This window comes from Fundulus heteroclitus, chromosome 15 (genome assembly GCF_011125445.2).
Source record: "Fundulus heteroclitus isolate FHET01 chromosome 15, MU-UCD_Fhet_4.1, whole genome shotgun sequence".
Classification (NCBI taxonomy): domain Eukaryota; kingdom Metazoa; phylum Chordata; class Actinopteri; order Cyprinodontiformes; family Fundulidae; genus Fundulus; species Fundulus heteroclitus.
Window position 1 is genome coordinate 24,731,014 of NC_046375.1, and position 18,795 is coordinate 24,749,808.

General features: G+C 46.6%; 2 protein-coding genes across 2 annotated transcripts; one reads left to right on the forward strand and one right to left on the reverse strand.

The window, feature by feature from the left end:
- Positions 1–475: 475 nt before the first annotated feature.
- Positions 476–11,246, forward strand: hnrnpub (heterogeneous nuclear ribonucleoprotein Ub). Its single transcript, XM_012878091.3, has 14 exons — positions 476–1,062; positions 3,011–3,125; positions 5,910–5,989; positions 6,095–6,234; positions 6,337–6,436; positions 6,615–6,727; positions 7,742–8,005; positions 8,087–8,206; positions 8,287–8,415; positions 8,504–8,672; positions 8,763–9,080; positions 9,167–9,456; positions 9,533–9,670; positions 10,449–11,246. Exons 1-14 carry the CDS (start codon positions 630–632, stop codon positions 10,497–10,499), a joined length of 2,460 nt encoding a protein of 819 aa, XP_012733545.2. The 5' UTR covers positions 476–629; the 3' UTR covers positions 10,500–11,246.
- A 4,739-nt stretch (positions 11,247–15,985) lies between these two features.
- On the reverse strand, positions 15,986–18,438 carry lft1 (lefty1). The gene is made up of 4 exons (XM_012878092.3): positions 18,174–18,438; positions 17,755–18,001; positions 17,403–17,642; positions 15,986–16,613 (listed from the first exon to the last, which is right to left on the reverse strand). The coding sequence occupies exons 1-4, from the start codon at positions 18,436–18,438 to the stop codon at positions 16,289–16,291; spliced, it is 1,077 nt and encodes a 358-aa protein (XP_012733546.2). The 3' UTR covers positions 15,986–16,288.
- Positions 18,439–18,795: the final 357 nt, after the last annotated feature.

The following is an 18,795-nucleotide window of genomic DNA, read 5'->3' on the forward strand; positions in this document are numbered from 1 at the left end:
TGTTTAGGAACAGTCCTGGTCTTTAGGAACAGTCCTGGCCCCTGTCTAGAACCGCCCCTGCAAACAAAGACAAGCAGAGTAAATACAAAAATCCTGTTTATTAATTGTTTCACTCTAAAAGTACCCGAACTATCCTGACCCTGTTAATGTACGATTACCCGCCTTGATAAGTTAGTTGTGATTAATCACATTTTCTGGTTCAGTTTCGTTTGCCACACCAAGGCTTGATCGCCGCCCGGCCTGGGTTTTTAATCAAAGAAATTACTTTAAAAGAACCTGTCTGACAACATCAACGGTCTAAAAAAAAAACAAGACTTTTCCCCTTTGTGAAGACCACTTGTTGACCCACTTTTCCCCCGCATAGATGAACGGGCTGTCCCATTATAAAGACGGCGACAGCTGATTGGCGGGCTTCACATCAAGCTGCGCTGCCCTCTCTGTAGTTACGGTAATCCCCGCCTCCCTCCCTCCCTCCCTCCCTCCACAGCTCTCTCTCCGCTGTTGAGGTACTGGTTTGCGTAGCCGGCGACATTTGGCGTGGTTTCGAGCTACATTTGTTAACAAAGGGCGACCGCGTATTTATTTATTGTCGACTTTTAACATTTTTTTCCTGCCGTTCATCCGTCAAAATGAGCACCATTAACGTGAAGAAGCTCAAAGTGAACGAGCTGAAGGACGAGCTGAAAAAGCGGAATCTTTCCGACAAGGGGCTGAAGGCCGAGCTGATGGACCGCCTGCAGGCCGCCATAGACGAGGAGGCCCTCGCCGGAGACTCCTCGGCGGCCCAGGAAGGCTCCGGGGACGACGGGCTCGAGCAGACGGCCGACCAGGAGGGCATGGGAGAAGAAGAGGAGGGCGACGCTCCGGTAGAGGAGAGCATGGAGGCCAACGAGGAAGAAGCGGAGAACGAGGACGACGGCAACGGCGTCGCCGAGGACGAAGAGATGGGTGAGGGGGAAGACGGAGGGGACGAGGACGACGAAATGGATCCCATGCTCAAGGCGGATGTAGACGACATGGAAAAAATTGAGGACGGTGAGCCCGGAGATCAATCTGCAGAGGGTGAGTCGGAGGAGTTGCTTATGAAAATGACTGGTTGGATGGGCCGTGGCTGGATGCCGGGTTTTTTTTTTTTTTTTTTTTGGTTGTTTTCCGCTCGGTGAAGGGATGGGGGCGGCTAGATTTCAAACCCGCTGCTCGGCGTCCATGTTGACTCGCAGCGTGATCCACGCTAGGCCGCGGTGACGCTCACGCGTAGCAAGCTAGCACCTTCGGTTAGCTTATTTTATGGCGCGCCTTTTCTTCGTGCGGCTAACCTTCCGTGGGCTTCCCTCGCGTTTGTTGGGGGGTATTTTTTTTTTACTCCTTGGCACCGTTTAGGAACGCTTTTATGTATAAATTACGAGTTTCGGGAACGTGGTAACCGAGCGGGCTTTTTGTTTCGTTTCGTTCTGGGGGGGTTAGCCTGCTAGTCGGCGTCTTTGTCTACAGGAAGCTAAGCTTGTTAGCCATCTCAGAGGTTCCCAGCCGCGATGTTTGGCCACAAATGCGCGAGGTTTGCAGTAAAACAGATGCAGATAATTTGCTTATGTGGGTTTAGCTTGCTTTACAGCGGAAAAACGAATGTTCTTATTCCTGCTGGGTTAGCAGCTACTGCCCATTAAGAGGGGGGTCAGTTTTCCTCTTTTCTCCATTTCTCACCCTGCCCAGATTATCTGAAAAAACTGTTTAATCACCACACACACAGGGACCCTACGCAGTTTTGAAGGTGGAGTTTGATTTATCTGAAAAAGAAAAGATGAGTGGAGATGAAAATTAAAGAGAAGTATGGGTTTCCAGACTCTTTTGTTTTTTAAGATTTCTGAAAGATAAACACATGATCAACAACTTCAATGAATAATTAACTTTTTATTCTGATTGATAATGGAATGATTTGCCACACTACGTGGTTTTTGTGAAAACCCTTTGATCATTTTTGATTTTTGAACCATTAAACATTCAAATAAGATGAAAGGATCGATTTTAACTTTTTATTTTTCCTCCTGGTCCTTTTTTAAAAAATAAAATAAAATAAAGATTTGGTATCTAATCATTCAAAATCCAATATTCCTGGGATTTTGTGAAACAGGGGGACATAACCAATCACACACCATGATTTGTTAAATTCATGATACAGAGTAATCCATCACTGATCGTGTTGGATGTGAGGGCATTTAACCGATCAAAGTTTGTCAAGATGCCAAAGATACAGCAAAATATCTGAATGCAAACGATGTTTCTTCTCAGATGTCCACAACATCGTAGGAAAATCTGCAAGAAAACACAAGATTAGCCTGGAAATTGAAGCGGGGGTGAAATAGAGAATTAGTTGGAACCCTGAAACCATCTTCTGATCAAATGGTAGCTTACCCAGCACCATGGGCACATTTGAACCAAACAGGACTGGGAACCTCTGAAGTTGCTCGCCTGAAGCTGTGCACAGTCTCGCCGGACGGTTTTTAGTTTTTGTGTTCTTAAAAACGTGCGTCTCAGAAAGTCGGCCAGCTGAAATAGTTTAAGACCCCGGGGAGGTAAGGTAAAGTCAGACCTAGGTGGGTTTCTTGCATGATGCATCTCTCCCTGCCAACTGTAGACCCTCTTAAAGGCCACAGTGTAATTTTACTCCCTATGTTGCAGGGTTATAGCCACGCACCTTTTTTTTATCTATTTTTTTTAATTTCCTTTTGCATTTCCAGTCCCAGCAAACATTTCTCCTACTGTACATTTGGGCCAGTTTATGTTCTAAATACTACCTGGTCTTAAGAACTGTTACTATCATTGTGTTGTTTAAGTGTAACTATGAGGCGTTGCCTCTTTTTTTTAATAAATATTAATAGCAATGATGATTATGGTGGACACAGTGTAACTAACGAACGGGCTTTGTGGGCCAACAACCCCCACTGCCGGTCCGACCTCTCTCTCTGTCTCAAAAAGGAGCACCTCATTCTATATCTTTGTTCTATTTTCAAAGGGGATGCGGACAAAGACACGAATGCTGATCAGAAGAATAAGAAGGGTGTTAAGAGACGCCGGGAGGAACATGGAAGGGGCTACTTTGAATTTATTGAAGAGAACAAATACAGCTGGTAAGGATGGGACAGAGCAAATATGGCCTTCGGCATTCCTGAAGCGCCATGCATAGCTTTGTTGACCTGTATTGGCTTTAACTGCCAATGCACTTCGCTAGCAAGAGGGGAGAAAATCCCCGCTTTTGACGTATTTCTTTGATCATATTTAACTACACAACTTTGTCACTCATGTATTTGAGGGTCATCCCTGCCTAGCTATATCTATATTAAGAGCCTTACCATTTACTCTTTCTCCAGTGCCCACTCACAGTGTGTCTTTTTTGGACTGCATTCTGTAGCAGAAGTGCATCTATCTGACTTCTATGAATTTTCCACATCTGTTCCTCATGCCACTTATGTTTTCTGGAAAGCCCGTCTCGTGTCCTCAATGTGGTAGGAGGCTGCTTTCATAGATCCCAGTGAAAGTAGCACATGTACACTTTATCTATCTATTGTTTTCCCTCAAATTCAGGGTTGGGGTTTTAGCTGAGAGGCGGGGGCTGGTAGGGGAGGGGTGGGGGGGTAGGTCACAGGGATGTAGCTAAGGTCCCAGTTCTGGAACGCCCCACAGAGGAGCTCGCTAGTGGTCGTCCATCGTTTTGCCTCGCAGTAGTCTTCTTTTTTTTTTTTTTGGTTTTTCTTTTTTTTTTGGTTTTGTTTCACTGACTGTATGATGTTCAAATGCTATTTCTGTATCATATCCTGTGTCAGTCCTCATGTGTGAATGTGTGCATTTGTAAGACCCGTCCCCCTCCCTCCCTCCTCCTCCTGTCAGAAGTGACGTCATGCATGGCCTGCATGTACGGGTGTGTGAGAGTGTGTGTTCGCGCTCCTACTTCCTGGTCAGTGTTTTGTTTTCATGGCGCTGCTGATGCACTGAGGATCAACGGGCAGGACGTGGAAATCCTCTCAGCTTCTCTTCATGTGGATGTTTTTGTTGGACGTGAGGTTTAAGAGGGCGGGCCTCAGGAAATCATTCAGATTTGCTGCTACTTCCTGCAACATCTTTGCTGTTTTTACTGTTATTTTATTTAGATTTTGACACGGTTTAACGTTGTTGTCCCCTCTGGACAATATGGCGGAGCTTTGATTCATGTTTCACATCCTCGTCTCACAATGCGACTGTAGAAGCTGCTGCTGCCGTCAGTCTCCCCTCAGCAGCGCTACATAAACGGCTCCAGGAAGAGCGCGCTCTCCCTTCTGCAGACCTGGACGCTTTGTTGGCGCTCCTGGTAAAGATGTTAAAATTTAAGCCTCTATAGCAACAACTAACTGAGGCTGACTCACACTTATATGTCCAGATCTTCATCTGAGACTCGTCTACAAAAGCATTTACCAAATATATAATAGCATCCCGCATTTTCTGTTTCAAGAAAAAGTTCAGAGTTTCAAAGATCCTTCCAAAATGGCTCATAAATAGGGGTCCGTCTGAATTTCTTTCAAACTAGACGTGTATAACTTCTAAATTGCTTGTTGTGTGGACACCAACCTTGCCACAGATGCATCCAAGATGTTGTAGCTACAATTTATTATTTCCCTGTTTTCAGCAAACGTAGTGTGATATGTAAACAATCTGGGGTGGCATTTAATCTCATTTACTCAGGCCCAGAATAGTTTACTCTCAAATCTTCCCATCCACCTCATCCTCCAGGACCTTTGTGTTAGTTTATAACAAGATTAGAAGTTAACAAGATGAGAAATGCCTTTTTATAAAGTATGAGTATGCATTTTTTTTTTTTAAGAAAATAGACCCTCTGGTTTAAGAGGTTAGAGAAGTTTTACTGCAGCAGAATAATCTAATGCAACATTTCTGAAAAATCCTAACGTTTAATTTCAGTGCATTTGGTCAGAGGGCATCAGAAGATGGTGACTAGTAACAAAATGCTCAATCATGTCTAATAACGATTGGTCCCCCGGCAGGTAAATAACTTTGTATCGCCTGCTTTGGCTAAAGAAGAGAACAAAATGCATTTAACCCTTAGGGAGCAGTGGGCAGCGCCGCCACCCGGGGTTAAGGGTCCCGCTCAGGGACCAATAGCTTTTAGGAGAAACGTCTGTCGATCTGGCCTTCCAGTTTTCAAAACCTCAATAATGGCCCATTCTGGTGATTCTATGCGCTTCAACAAGGTTCTCTGGGTTTTGGCAACTAAAACCAGCCCAACGGCCATGGATCGCCTTCTTTTTGTGTAAATTCACTTAAGATAGTCTTTATTTTTCATAAAAACGTAGTTTTTTAACATCTTTACCAGTAGTGCCGGTAAAGGCCGCTGTAGGAACCTGCTTTATCTGTTACTATTTAGTAATTACTATTACTTATTACTATATAACTAACTGGAAGCATCCAGAAGCTGCTGAGAAATGGAGGAGGATATTGTGCTCTCATAGAGGTGCTCTCAGAAACAGTGCAGTCAGTGGTTTAAATGCACGCCGTGCAGAAACAAGCGTGGCTCTTCCTCCACGCCACTCTAGTCAGAAGCCGTCCCGAGGACATGAACCCTTTGATCAGAAAGGAAGGAGCCGTTTCTGTCCTGGAGCCTCAGAACGGGGGGGGGCCAGGTGCCGTGCTTTTCTTTCTCTTGTCTCTTTCACATTTTTTAGAAGTCGCTGGACGCTGCAAGGTAAGTGCCTGCCACGGTTCAAAGACATTAAAGGCTCACTGTGCTGACTCATGCTCTCTCTGGCTGTCCACCCTCTTCCTCCCACTGTCTCAGCAAGACGTCCCGACAACGTCACCACGAAATGAACTGCAGCCGCGCTCCAGTGCCAGTCTCCCAGCTGACCCGCTGCTCTCTTATTTTCCAGCGCCTCTTTTAAGTCCCCCGTTCCCCCGTTGGAGGAAGAGGACGAAGAGTGTGACGACACGAAAGTCTGCCTGGATACCTGTAGGTCCTCCGCGCCGACTCTGCCTCAGCACCGACGCATTAAACACCGTTTGTTAGAGAGACGCACACCTTCATAGAGGTTTTCTGTGTTTTTCTCCATTCCAGACAACTGTGACCTGCACTTTAAGGTGTCGCGTGACCGCTACAGCGCCTCCTCCCTCATTATGGAGAGCTTTGCCTATCTGTGGTCTGGAGGAAAGGGGACCTACGGCGTAAACAGCGGCAAAGCCTGCTTTGAGATGAAGGTCAGAATGTTAGCTTTCTTTCTTTTTTTAGCATTGTTTGATTCTACGCTGTATGTTTGTTTGCTAACCTGGTTACCGTGTGTCTTTGCTGCGTGTTTACAGCTCACCGAGAAGATTTCAGTGAAGCACATTTCCAGCAAGAACTTAGAAATTCACGACGTGCAGGTCGGATGGTCGTTGTCCACGGGCACGCTGCTGCTGGGTCAGTCCTGGTTCGATTTCTTTAAGTGTTTATGTGACTTCACTGATGTGTCTCTAGGGTTGCCATACTTACTGTAAAAGGGAGGCAGAAGACTGCAGGTTTTAGTTGGTGGTGAACGCTGCCCCCTGGTGGGCTTTAAGCAGCACTTATTGAATAGATTTTCTCCTACTTTCTCCAGGAGAGGAGGAGTTTTCCTATGGATACTCCTGCAAAGGCAGGAAGACCACCAACTGTGTGACCGAGGACTTTGGGGAAACCTATGAGGAGAACGACGTCATCTGCTGCCTGATCGTAAGATATATAATTTACAAGAATGTTTCATTAAAATCTTTCACTAAAATTAGGCTCATTTGGTGCTTTTCTATAGAGATATTCTAAACAGAACTATGTCACCCATTTCTATTGTTGATCCTCTGCGAAGCTTTGACCTACTCATGAGGATTTTTATTCCCTTTAATTTTAAGAACTGCAACACAAGAAAGTGATGCAAAAATAGTTTTACTTTTTAGATTAAAAGGCCACGTCCCAACCTGAGTTTTCATTTTAAAGCTTTTAGACGTTTTAGCTCCCTGGAGGGTCTTTGCTTTAATTCGTCCAGCAGGTGACCCCTAACAGCTTGAAAGCTCCAGATAATCACTGCAGCTCTGGTGGCATGTGCCCAGCCTTTACCTGCTGAAGGTCTGGCACTAAAACGGCTTTCTCAGGGCGTCTTCGCTTAGTAGCAACTTTCACACTGAAGAGGGTTGTTACCGCAGCCGTGCACCGTCATGGGGAAATGGTTGGTCACCATTCAGGGCAGATACACCGTATTCTTCAGACTATAAGTCGCATTTATTTAGAAATTTATTTCACACAGTCCAAGATTTAATCTGGTAAACCAACTTTTTAATCATCAATTACACAGCTGCATCCACAATGGGTTGAATATTATGGAACACACCTGGGTGGATGAAACGGGGTAAATTAACATAACAGGCTACCAACGCACATTTCAGCTGAGCATTGAAAGTAAACTGTGAGCATAGCAGCGCTACATGCTAAGCTAAGATGACACAGATGTTTCAGAGCGGGGTCGCCCAAATGATGGGGAAAAAAGTGCGACTTATAGTCCAAAAAATACGGTAGCTGAAACCCCGGCAGATTTGTCCGTCTGCCTCTCTGACCTTTCAGAGATCTGTTTGGTAAACTTCAGATTTATGTGATATAAAATGAATGTTTACATGTTAGTGCTTTAATTTTCAGAGGATTAGGCCTGTTGTGTGTTCTTTCATAGCGTGAGACAAGCGGCCTGGTTTCTGTTTGTAGGACTTCGAGGAGGAGGAGGTTGTGCTGTCCTTCTCCAAGAACGGCGGCGAAGCGGCCGTCGCCTTCAGGGTCCCCAAGGACAGCCTGGGCGACCAGGCCCTCTTCCCACACGTCATCTGTCGCAACTGTGCCGTGGAGTTCAACTTCGGCCAGATGGAGACGCCCTACTTCCCTCAGCCTGAAGGCTACACCTTCCTGCAGCAGATCCCCGTCAGCGAGCGGGTGCGGGGGCTGAAGGGGCCCCAGACCAAGGCCGACTGCGAGGTCCGTGTGCTTCTGTCGCATCTCTTTGTTTTACTTGTCCTGCTCCTCCGTCGACTAAAACCGCCGCCGTGTCCCCCGCAGATCATCGTGATGGTCGGCTTGCCCGGCTCGGGGAAAACCACGTGGGTCAAGAACCAAGTGGAGCAGAACCCCGGGAAGTACTACATCCTGAGCAGCGACACCATCGTGGACAAGATGATGGTCAGTACCGCTCGGCTCTACGGTCGACTCTGTCTGTCTGTCTGGTGTTTTTAATCTCCGTTTGTCGCGTTTGAACGCAGATCAACAGTTTGAAACGCCAGTCCAAGGACATCACCAAGCTCAGCGCCATCTCCCAAAGAGCTCCGCTCTTCCTGGGCAAGTTCATCGAGATCGCCGCTCGCAAGAAGAGGAACTACATCCTGGATCACGTAAGCCGTCCCCGTTTAACAGACGCCGCCGCATGAGGAAGTTCCTGAACCGACGGTCTAAACGAGGATTCCTTCTCCCTTCCTCCAGACCAACCTGTCTGCGCCCGGCCAGAAGAGGAAGATGTGTCTGTTTGCAGGCTTCCAGCGCAAGGCGGTGGTGGTCTTCCCCTCAGACGAGGAGTACAAGAAGAGAGTCCAGAAGAAGGTGGAGAGTGATGGCAAGGAAGTGCCCGAGCACGCGCTGCTCAAGATGAAGGGTAAAGCCTCGTGACGCGCTGCCGGTTGTTTGTTTTTTGCCTTCTGCTCTTCCGTTGCTAACCGTGTCCTGGTGTGTGTGGCCCCCGCAGGCTTCTACGCCCTCCCAGAGGAAGGGGAGAGCTTCAGCGAGGTCACGTACGCCGAGCTGCCTAAGGAGGACGCCGCCAAGCTGCTGGAGCAGTACAAAGAGGAGAGCAAGACCGCCCTGCCCGCCGAGAAGAAGCCCAACCAGGGGAGCTCCACCCCCAAGCGATCCGGCAGCGGGGGCACGCCCCGCAGCGGGGGCTCCCGGGGCGGAGGTCCCCGCGGCGGCGGCCGGGGAGGCAAGAACCAGTTTGGACGCAGCGGACAGGGGCAGAGGGGCGGCGGCCGCGGAGGCTTCCAGAACAGAGGCAACTTCAGAGGAGGTAGGGGGGCGCTGGGTGTAAGGGGTGCCGGCATGTAGCGTCACGCGTTGGACCGTGGCTCACGGTGGTCTTCCCGCTCTCCGCAGGTCCCGTCCCTCGCGGCGGCGGCGGCTTCAGCCGTCCTCCCCGCGGCTTCCTTCCTCCGCCGGCCTTCAGGGGAGGGTTCGTCCGGCCCGGGAACTTCGGCAGGGGCGGTGGCCCCATCCCCAGCCTGGGCGCGTCCCCCAGAGGCGGGCCCATGAGGGGCAGCATGGGACACCGGGGCGGGCCCATGAACCGAGGAGGCCAGATGAACCGAGGCGGTCAGATGAGCCGAGGAGGAGGAGGAGGCGGAGGCAACATGAACCGCAACGTGAACAGGGGACCCCCCGCCCACGTAGGTGTCCTCTGACGCGTCCCCCCGGTGAGGCCGCAACCAGATCCTCGTCTGACTCTCGTCTTCCTCTCCGCAGTTCCAGCAGAGAGGAGGGGGCCGTGGCAACTTCGGTCAGAAAAACAGTAACTACGGCAACAACAGGAACAGCGGCAGCTTTGGCAGCAGGAACGGCATGGACAAGGCTCAGGCCTTCAACCAGAGCTGGCAGCAAGGGGTCAGTACTTCTCTCACTTCTCTCCTGTCAGCAGGTGCTAAAATGAGGCGTTTCGAAGGCTTGTGGAGCTCGTTGTGTCCCCGGCCTGTAAAAGTACTTCTTGGGACCTTAAAACCCCAAAGTTCAAAGGTCGATGGTCAGATGGAGTCTGGGAACATCAGCATCTATGCTGCACAGCTCTACTAGCTCTGCTTTAGTTTTTGGTCCATGGTTCTTCCTGTAATGCCTCCAATGGATGGATGGATACTGAGCAGCACTTGAGATGGATGTAGGTGTTGACTTTGACTAGGCCGTTCTAAGATGTTACTGTGATCCAAAGCGGTCCTCAGCAGCTCATGTCTGGGGTCGGTCAGTCTTCTCCCCACTCTGGTCTTTAGTGGACCACCATTCCCACAGGATAACGCTGCCACTGCCATGCTGGTCCTCCAGTGCTCCTCTGTCGCCTTTACACAACTACTGGGTTTGTACTGAGGTGACATTGTGCACAGTGGGGACTTTATTTAATAATCAGGGCCTCCTGAAGGCGTGTATTCTAATTAGGGATATCAGAGTAAAGGCTGAATGAGAATGGTCTCCATCGTCTTGCTTCCTCTTCACAGTCAGGGCTGATCCGTCACATAGAATATGTTGGTTTGTGTTTTTAATGTGATAAAATGTGGAGGAGGACGTCCACGCAGGGTGCTCTCCAGTCTTTAAATCAATTAATATGAAGCTGTGTGCTGACAGGTGCGTGCGGCTCGCTCCACTTTTAACTCTGAGCTCCTTTTTGTGTTTGCAGTTCTGGAACCAGAAGCCGTGGAGCCAGCAGTACCAGCCGGGATATTACTAAAACACTTGTTCTTATGGACTGGTGGCTGACACTGAGAACCCACCACTAGCCACGGAACCTCCCTCCGCCCTGCTGTTTGAGTTTTGCTTCTTTAGAGCCCACTTTTAATCGACGAGCGCCCCGCTGACCGGCGAGCCAGACGGACGGGATTCACCTGGAGCGAGAACATTCCACCAGAGGAGAGCAGGAAGCCCGGCTGTGGTCAGAGCGCCGTGGGCTCCGTCTATTTACACCCAGGACCGTGGGCTCAGTCTCCTACACACTGTTTGTGGGTTTCCTTTTTGTTGTACATTTTTTTTTATTTTATTTTTTTGTCCCCTCCCCAACCACTTTTTAAATGACATGATTTTAAAATTGTTAAATCAGGAACAGAGACGGATAAGTGGGTCAGTTTAGGAATTTTTTTGGGTTTTGTTTTTTCTTTTGTTCAGGGTTGTGCGTTTTATCCGTGCTGTGATTTTATTTTTTTCTTTTGATTTGCTTTTTTTTTTTATTACAAATTGTAAATATTTTGTTTTTCTTTGTGTAGTTTTTGTCAGACATTTAAAAAATGTGATTTAAATAGATCTGAAAGCAGGACAGATTATATGGGTAGACTAAATGTCAACGCTCTAATGTTAAACAGTTAAGAGAAAAAAAAGAGACGGCAGATAAGTGATTTTTGTTTTCTTTGTTTTTGTCCCCATCATCAAAACTTGTAAGATCACAGACCTACAATAAACAACTTGTTTGCTTTTTTTACATTCATCCTGACTTATGGCTCTCATTTCATTCAAAGGTGTGTTAACTGGCCTTTGAAAAGCGAAAGATGTCGCTTCATTAATCCCTCTAGGCGGGCATGTCACATATCGGATAAGTCCCTGAATGATGATGTAGTTATGCTGGGTGCTTTTTCAGCGTAAAGCAAAGCCGTTTTCTCCTCCTGCGTTTTGTCTTTTTAAAGTATTCTGTGCACTAACTCCTTCACTCTCAGGGTCTTCAGTTTCCGCTTCTATCAGCTGTTCCATCGCTGCAGCGGTCCTCTGACACACGGCGAGCACTGAAGCACAAGTGATCGCCCCAATTTTTAGTTATTTTTATCATTTGACGCCATCAACCCGATTCACCAGCAGATCTAAAGGGCTACAGCGGCTCACGGGCGCCTAGTCGAGCTTCTAAAGGAGTAGCGGCTCTCGTCGTGCCCTGGCGCCCGCCGTATCTTCCCCCCCCCCATCACATCCACTCAGAGTGGAAGTACTGACTGATGCAGGGGTTTCCAGCTGTTTGTCGTTTTCTGCCGCTGTTTTAGTCGTGCATGAATGTTAACTCTGTAACAAGATTAAAGATTGTCCAACGAATGAGTGTAAATGCCTGGTGACTACTGGTGTCATGCATGGAGGAGAGTTTTGAGTTATTTGATTGCTAATTTTAATTCAAGCCTTTTTACCGTTAAACCAACACTGACCTTTTGAGATGATGTGGCCCTTTAAGGTTGTGATCAGCTGATCGTGACGATTATGTCTTTGTTTTATTGTTTTTATCCCATTATAGAAAAAACACCCCAGATTAAAGGGACTTGGTTCAGTGCCGTGCTGGTGAGGAGCTTTCCTGCTCCCAAGGCTGTTGGAATACAACTTTTAAAAATCTTTTCATTCCCACCTCCTGACCGATGTTTCAATTAATGTTAATAGTCCAATAAAGTTTAGCCCAGGAATGTATTTCTGGCCTATTTGACCAATGCTGCACATGGAGATCCACACACACACGATGTGGCGCCTTGCCGGAAAGATCCCACTAAAGGGATGGCAGGTCAGCTGTACAGATATTTACTGGCAATTTATTAAATGCATCAAACTAACTATAATGGTCTGTTGTGCAACATACATGGTTATGATTTTTATAAATAAACTGGTGTACTGGTGTAAGATTGTTGGCACGCCTCTGTCAATCTAAGAAAATCCCACAGTGGGCACTGAAATGGCTTGAAACTGACAAAAGTAATATAAAAAAAGAAAATACTGGAAAATAACCAATGAAATTCAAGACCTTGTCATTGAATTGTGGTTCAACAGAACCAGTTAAAAAAACTAAGGAAAGAGGCCTGAATAGAAATTATGTTTTTGAGGCAGTCACTCTGCACCCAACAAATTTACTTCTACAAATGGAAATTACTTTATGGTTTCCAGGTTTATTTTTTTTTTTCTCAAACGTTTGAGATTCCAATGCTAATAAGATAGCTGTAGCAAATAATAGCTAAATCAAAGGCTGTTTTCCTTTTAGAAGGTTTAACTTGCCTGACTCCAGGGAGGTGAGTGATATTTCAGATTTGTGGTCATGAGGAAACTGGTCTCCCCTTACTCAAAGAAATCATGGCTTTAATCATCAGGCCTCTGGCTTCCTCAATAGAAACTGCTAAACTACCTTCTGACCAAACTCTTGCTAATGTTCCACGTTTTAAATCAGAAGATCCTTACAAACTATCCATCTAGCTTCTTAAACATTTTGAGATCCTGACTGACATACAATATTCTTCTTAGTGGTCGGTTTGGTGTCTGGAAAAGCATCAACATAAAAGGTATTACTGGAGCTCACCACTAGAATCCACGAAGCTCTAGATAAAGATGAACTTGCTGCTGGCATATTTTCCCATCTTTAAAAACCCATTTGGTACAGTTAGTCATGATATTTTGCTTTCCAAATTGTATAAATATGGGTTTTATGGAGATGATTGTTTAAACCGAGAGCAATATGTTTGTTGGAATGGCTCTCAGTCACACAACAATAGAATACACTAAATGGTGTCCCTCAAGGATCCATCCCTTTATTTCTTATTTCTATTAAAAAAAAATCCAGCCCTGCTTTTTCACTGCTATATGCAGACGACAACCACCTTTTTGTTTCCAACAGAGTTTTGGCTGAATTAATTAAATAAATTAAATCACGGTTTATGCATTCATTCCAGATGGTTCCAAACAAATAAGCTATCATGAAATGTTAAAAGCAAACAAACTTTATGTTGTTTACTGGTAATAAAAAATATAACAGGGAACAGTGTAATGAGAATATATTGACAATGATAAACTGGAGAAAGTTTCATCAACTTGTTTTTTTAGTATTCTTAGAAAATTAAGTGGCGTTGTACAAAACTCTACTTCCCAGTCCTTGCATTACAGTCTCATTTATCCTTATTTAACATATTGTAACGTTGTTTGAGCGAGTGCATTACCTGATCTGAGTAAAATCCTGCTGCTCATAGCAACTTATTCTGTAACAGAAGCACCAAGTACTCCTTTATATTCCAGGCTGAAATTAGTTCTTGATATGTTTTAAAATAATATTTAGCAGACTTGCACTTTTGCCCACGAGGTGAAATATTTGATAGTGGATTTACGGTTTAGCTAATTATTTTGAAGGTGAGTCTTCGTTTCATGGTTACTCCATTACAGGCTAAGAATCTCCATCTACCATCGTATAAAATGTTTTATCGTGGAGTTGTTCTTTAGAACCAGTTTTTCCATCTTATGAAAGCCTCTGTCTCATTGCCAGTATTGAAAAAAATTACAAAACAAATTCACTGTCAAAATAATTTTAACACTTTTATATAGTCTTTTTTTGTCAATTTGGTGCTTGATTGTATGAAATGTATCCATGCATGATATTCATGTATTGTTAATATACTGTATCTTTTTATTTTTTATTTACAGGGATCATATAAACCAATGCTTGTTTCTACCATGCTATCACATTCATTTGTTACATTTATGCTTTTAACATTGTATTCTTTTAGCTTTGCTCTTAATGTTATGTAAACTAATAAACTAAACTAAAAAAAGCTCAGGTGGGAGAATCCGTCAAGAGGACAATTGGGAAGAGTCATTGTTTAAAGAATAAAACCTTGCAGGGGACACAGCAAGCATGACTGGGTGAGAGAAAACTAACTGCACCTCCCCCAGAATCCCCCAGAATCCCCCATCCCTACAATGAAACATGGTAGTGGCGGCATCATGCTGTGGAAATTAATTTCTTCTACAGGGAAGCTGATGCTGCGTTCAATCGAAAGTCGCCGATTACTTCATCTCTGCCTTTTTGCGTACCGGTGTCCCTCTCGTCGGACAGTAGGAAAAAACATGGACCCTCGCACAAAAGCTAGCGTGAAACGTACAAAAACAGCCAACCAGGTCTCAGGATGCATCTTAAAGTCATGTTTTATTGCAAAATCTTTGTCTTCTTTTAAGCCGTGCTTAAAAACGTTAAACAATGGGTGGCGAGTCTTCAGTGTTTAGCCACTAAGGCTAACGTTGTTGATGCAATAATAATGTTGTTCCACGTGGTGTTTTTGTGCATATAAACAGCGCTGAAACATCCCGCCTCATGAACACTGAAAAGTAATTTGGATACGACTGACTAAATGTTGCATAAATGAGACAGAACCGGTATGAAGTATGAAGTTTTATTCCGTTCTTTTCGACGGATGTGACCCTTTTGCACCCATTTTACGGTTCACAATTCCAACTTTTGGAGCTGTTCCAGTTAAAACTTCCGACTCGGAGGTCAGAAACTCCAACTACAGAGGACAAATGGAGCGCACTTTAATGAGAGCTGGTGGGAAAATGAATGGAAAACTTAGAAAGAAGACCTGTTAGAGGCTGTGAAAGAGTTAAAACTAGAGTGCAGGTTCAGCTTCCAGCCCTGAACATAACAGCCAGAGCCATGATGCATACAAACCGCTTCCCTGTGTAGGAATGGCCTAGTCAAAGTCCAGACCAAAATCCCACAGACCACCTTTGCAAAGACTTAAAACATTGCAGCTCACAGACGTTCTCCATCCAAGGCGACATGTCCGTCTCAGGACGTCTGAGGCAAAGACACTCTGAAGGCCTTTCGCAGATGTAATTGCGGCGAAAGGTTATTCCGGAACACGTTGACGCAGTTTGGGGCTGAATGCTGACGGAGATGTTGACAAGCATGTCAGGAGGTCATGGCCCTCCCAGACAGCTGATTGTCTTCGCAGGGGCTGCATGTTGACCCTCATCAGCGGCGGATTAGCGAATGACAAGACCCCCCACTCTGAGAGCAAACAGTACAGTAGGGCTTGGCTCTGATGACCAACGTTTGGCCCGGCCTGAGGCGCATAAGGAGCCCGGCGTCGCGTCAATCGACCTTCGCTTTCGCCTGTATGCGCTGGCGGGCCTCCTTCCCACCGCAAATAAAGCATTACAAGCCACGACTGTGAGGCTTCGGGGGGGGGGGGGGGGGGGGGGGACAAGTGCTCGGCATCATTAGGGAGATTGTTTGCTCCGCCTCGCCGCTTCCTGCAAGTGCAAATCAGAAGGTGAAAGACGCGGGCAGCCGCAGCAGCCTGACCGCATACCAATCCAATCATGAATGTGAATTGAGGCAGACGGGCTCCCAATGACAGATGGACACCAAGAGCATAGTGAGAAACAAATATTTTATTTTACAAACATAAAGGCATTCATATTATATGTACAGCTTTATTTAAAAAAAAAAAAAAAAAAGGGATGCATCACACCGAGTCTGAATGATTGCACAAGATTTAGCTCAACTCATTCAAATTCGTATTTAAAAGGAACAATATCAATATATACAAAAATCTATAAAAGTGCTTGTGGAGGGAGACGAGGGTTTGTGGCGTGAAGCTCTCCCGCCGAATGTCCATTTAAATAGAAAGTACTTAACGAGTCGGTTAAAAACATTAAATACGGCAACCCTTAACAACAACAAAAAAAACACTATAATTTCCCTATAATATTTCCCAACAGTCTTCAACTCTAAGACTGCTACGGCCTTCATACCACCGAGATGTTGTCCGGCACGCACGCACACCTCTCTACGATCATGTTGGGGAACTCGGCCACCTCTATTTCCGTGTAGTCCCCCTTCTTCACCAGATACATGATGGGCAGCGGGGAGCTCTCCGACACCGCGCACCGCCTCTCTCCGTAGCCGTAGTTGCGTTTGGGCTGCTTGCAGCCTCCGGTGCACCTGAAGGCCTGGTAACCCGCCGGCTCGATGATCCAGTACTGCGTCCAGGTGAGCGCGCGGAAGTCGATGAAGTACTGCTCTCTGCAGCAGGCGTCTTTGTTCTGGTTCGTGTCGCAGTCACCGGCAGAGCTGGAGGAAAAAAAAACGATGAGGAAAAGTTAGCTGGGGTTATGGGGTGAGGGTTATCTTGCAAATGACTCAGGGGCCTACTTTTTTTTTAGCCACAGCCCTGCTCCCAGCAGAATAATTATGGATTATGTTGTCGACTCGGATTAACATTAACAGTCATCGGATGCTAAACATAAGATCATTGCAAGCGTTGCTGCTCTTACACTATGTCTTCTTCTCTCCAGTGGTTTGTGTTTGGCTTTTTTTTGTGATGCAAAGACACAATCTGCAGCCTTAGAGGAACCTTAAAGGAACCTTTTAGAGTTTCTCAAGCAAATAATTCTGAAAAATGGAAAATTAATCAACTTTGTGTTGAGTTTCTGCAAACGATTCCTTGCCACAAACATCTTGTCAACACCCCCCCCCCCCCCCCCCCCCCCCATACAGCATGTCATCCTTTTCTACAACTTAAGTTAGGCTTTTTCAATCACTTCTGTCACTATGCCGAAATAACAACTTTAAATTTAAAAATGTTGACTTTGTTAAGGAGGGGGGCTACATTGTAAAAAACCCAAGGCCCTGAATTACACAATTACAACCCTGCTGGCAATACAGTAATTATGATCATATTACCTCAAGTTTAGATTACAACAAATAAATCAAAATATAGAAATTACAACTCTTGGAATTCTGTTCGTGTCTTTCTTAAATGCATTTCATGCGCCACGTTCTCCAAACTAGAGCTTCCATCTGGCTTCATTTTCACAAGGACAGAAGCAGATCCCGGATATCAAGATCTCTGACACTCACCCGTACTCCTCGAGGTTGAGCGTGTAGAGGATGAGCTCAGGCCTCCCCAAGGTGTTATCCGTCTGCTCCTGGGTGGTAAAGCGCACACTCTTGGCCATCTCTGCCGCGTAGCTGCCAGGTCTCTCGCCCTCGATCCACACCTCCAGGTGCATGGGTGTCTTCTGCTGCGTCTTGGACCAATAGTGCACCGCCTGGGTGACATCAAAGCTCTTCCAGCCGGTCTCGTGAATTGGGATCAACCTGTGAACACGATAAGGACCATCAATTAGAAATAATGCGCGGCCGACGCTTCCGAAAGGAGCGTCTCGCCGCTCTTTGCTGTGCTATTTGGCGCAAAGGAGCGCGTCCCTACCTCGAATCCACAAGCGAGGTCCTGTTGGAGCCGTTGGACAGCGCCTCCACCCAGTAGATGCTGACCCGGGCGTTGTTGACGGGCCGGTGGCTCCTTCTCTCCCCGGTGTTCCGTTTGTGCTGCGAGGCCCGCTGGTAAAGCTTCAGCTCCGCCATGGTCACCTCGCTGTTATCGGGGATCCTCGCCTCCATGTCGAACACCATGCGGTGCCGGGTGGTGTCGGAGTACACATACTCCCCGGAGATATCTGAAGCGCCAAACAATGTGTGCGTTTTAGTCGGGTTCTGGTCGTATTTGTAGGCGCGTAAAGGCGAGTCGTTACGCGCCAGGCGCCACGGTTACGCACAGGAGTCGCAGTTAATGTGTTTCACTCAATGACTCAAAAATATTATCAGACAAACTCCGTTTTATCGTGTTACCTGCATTGCCGGGGATCCCCCTCAGGATGCCCGCCAGGCTGGGCAAAGATCTGCGCCTCCGGCTGTGGTGCATCTTCGCCATGGACAGGTACTTGTTCTTGATGTGCGCCGGAACCACCAGGTTCTCCAGGTCCCTCTTTTGGATCCTGGGAACTTCATCCAATCCGAGTTTTTGCAGCAGCGCGTCCTTCATGTCCTCGTGCGTAAAAGCCCCGGTGAGGACGAGGAAAGCGGACAGGACGCAGTAGGCGCGGAGGAAATCCATGAGGAGAATCGGTGAGGCTTTAGACAGCAGGGCAGAAGCACAAGTCACTAGAGTAAGCACAGCGTGTCCGTGACACTTCACCGGCCCCTTATATCGCCGCGGCCCCCCCGGTCGTTCGCACTTTGTCAATGGGGGCAGGGACCCCTCATCAGAACAAAGGTGCGACCATACAGCCCCATCTGAAACAGGATATAAGTGGCCATACTTCAAACAGCAGCCATTAGGCAGACTCCAGTGCCATCTGCATTGTAGAGGCGTTTAATCGCCAGAGCTGCACTAAAATATATGTTTGATCTCGGTTTAACCTCCATTTGACTATATCTAACCTATTCCTGGAAACAAAACACCCACCTGTAT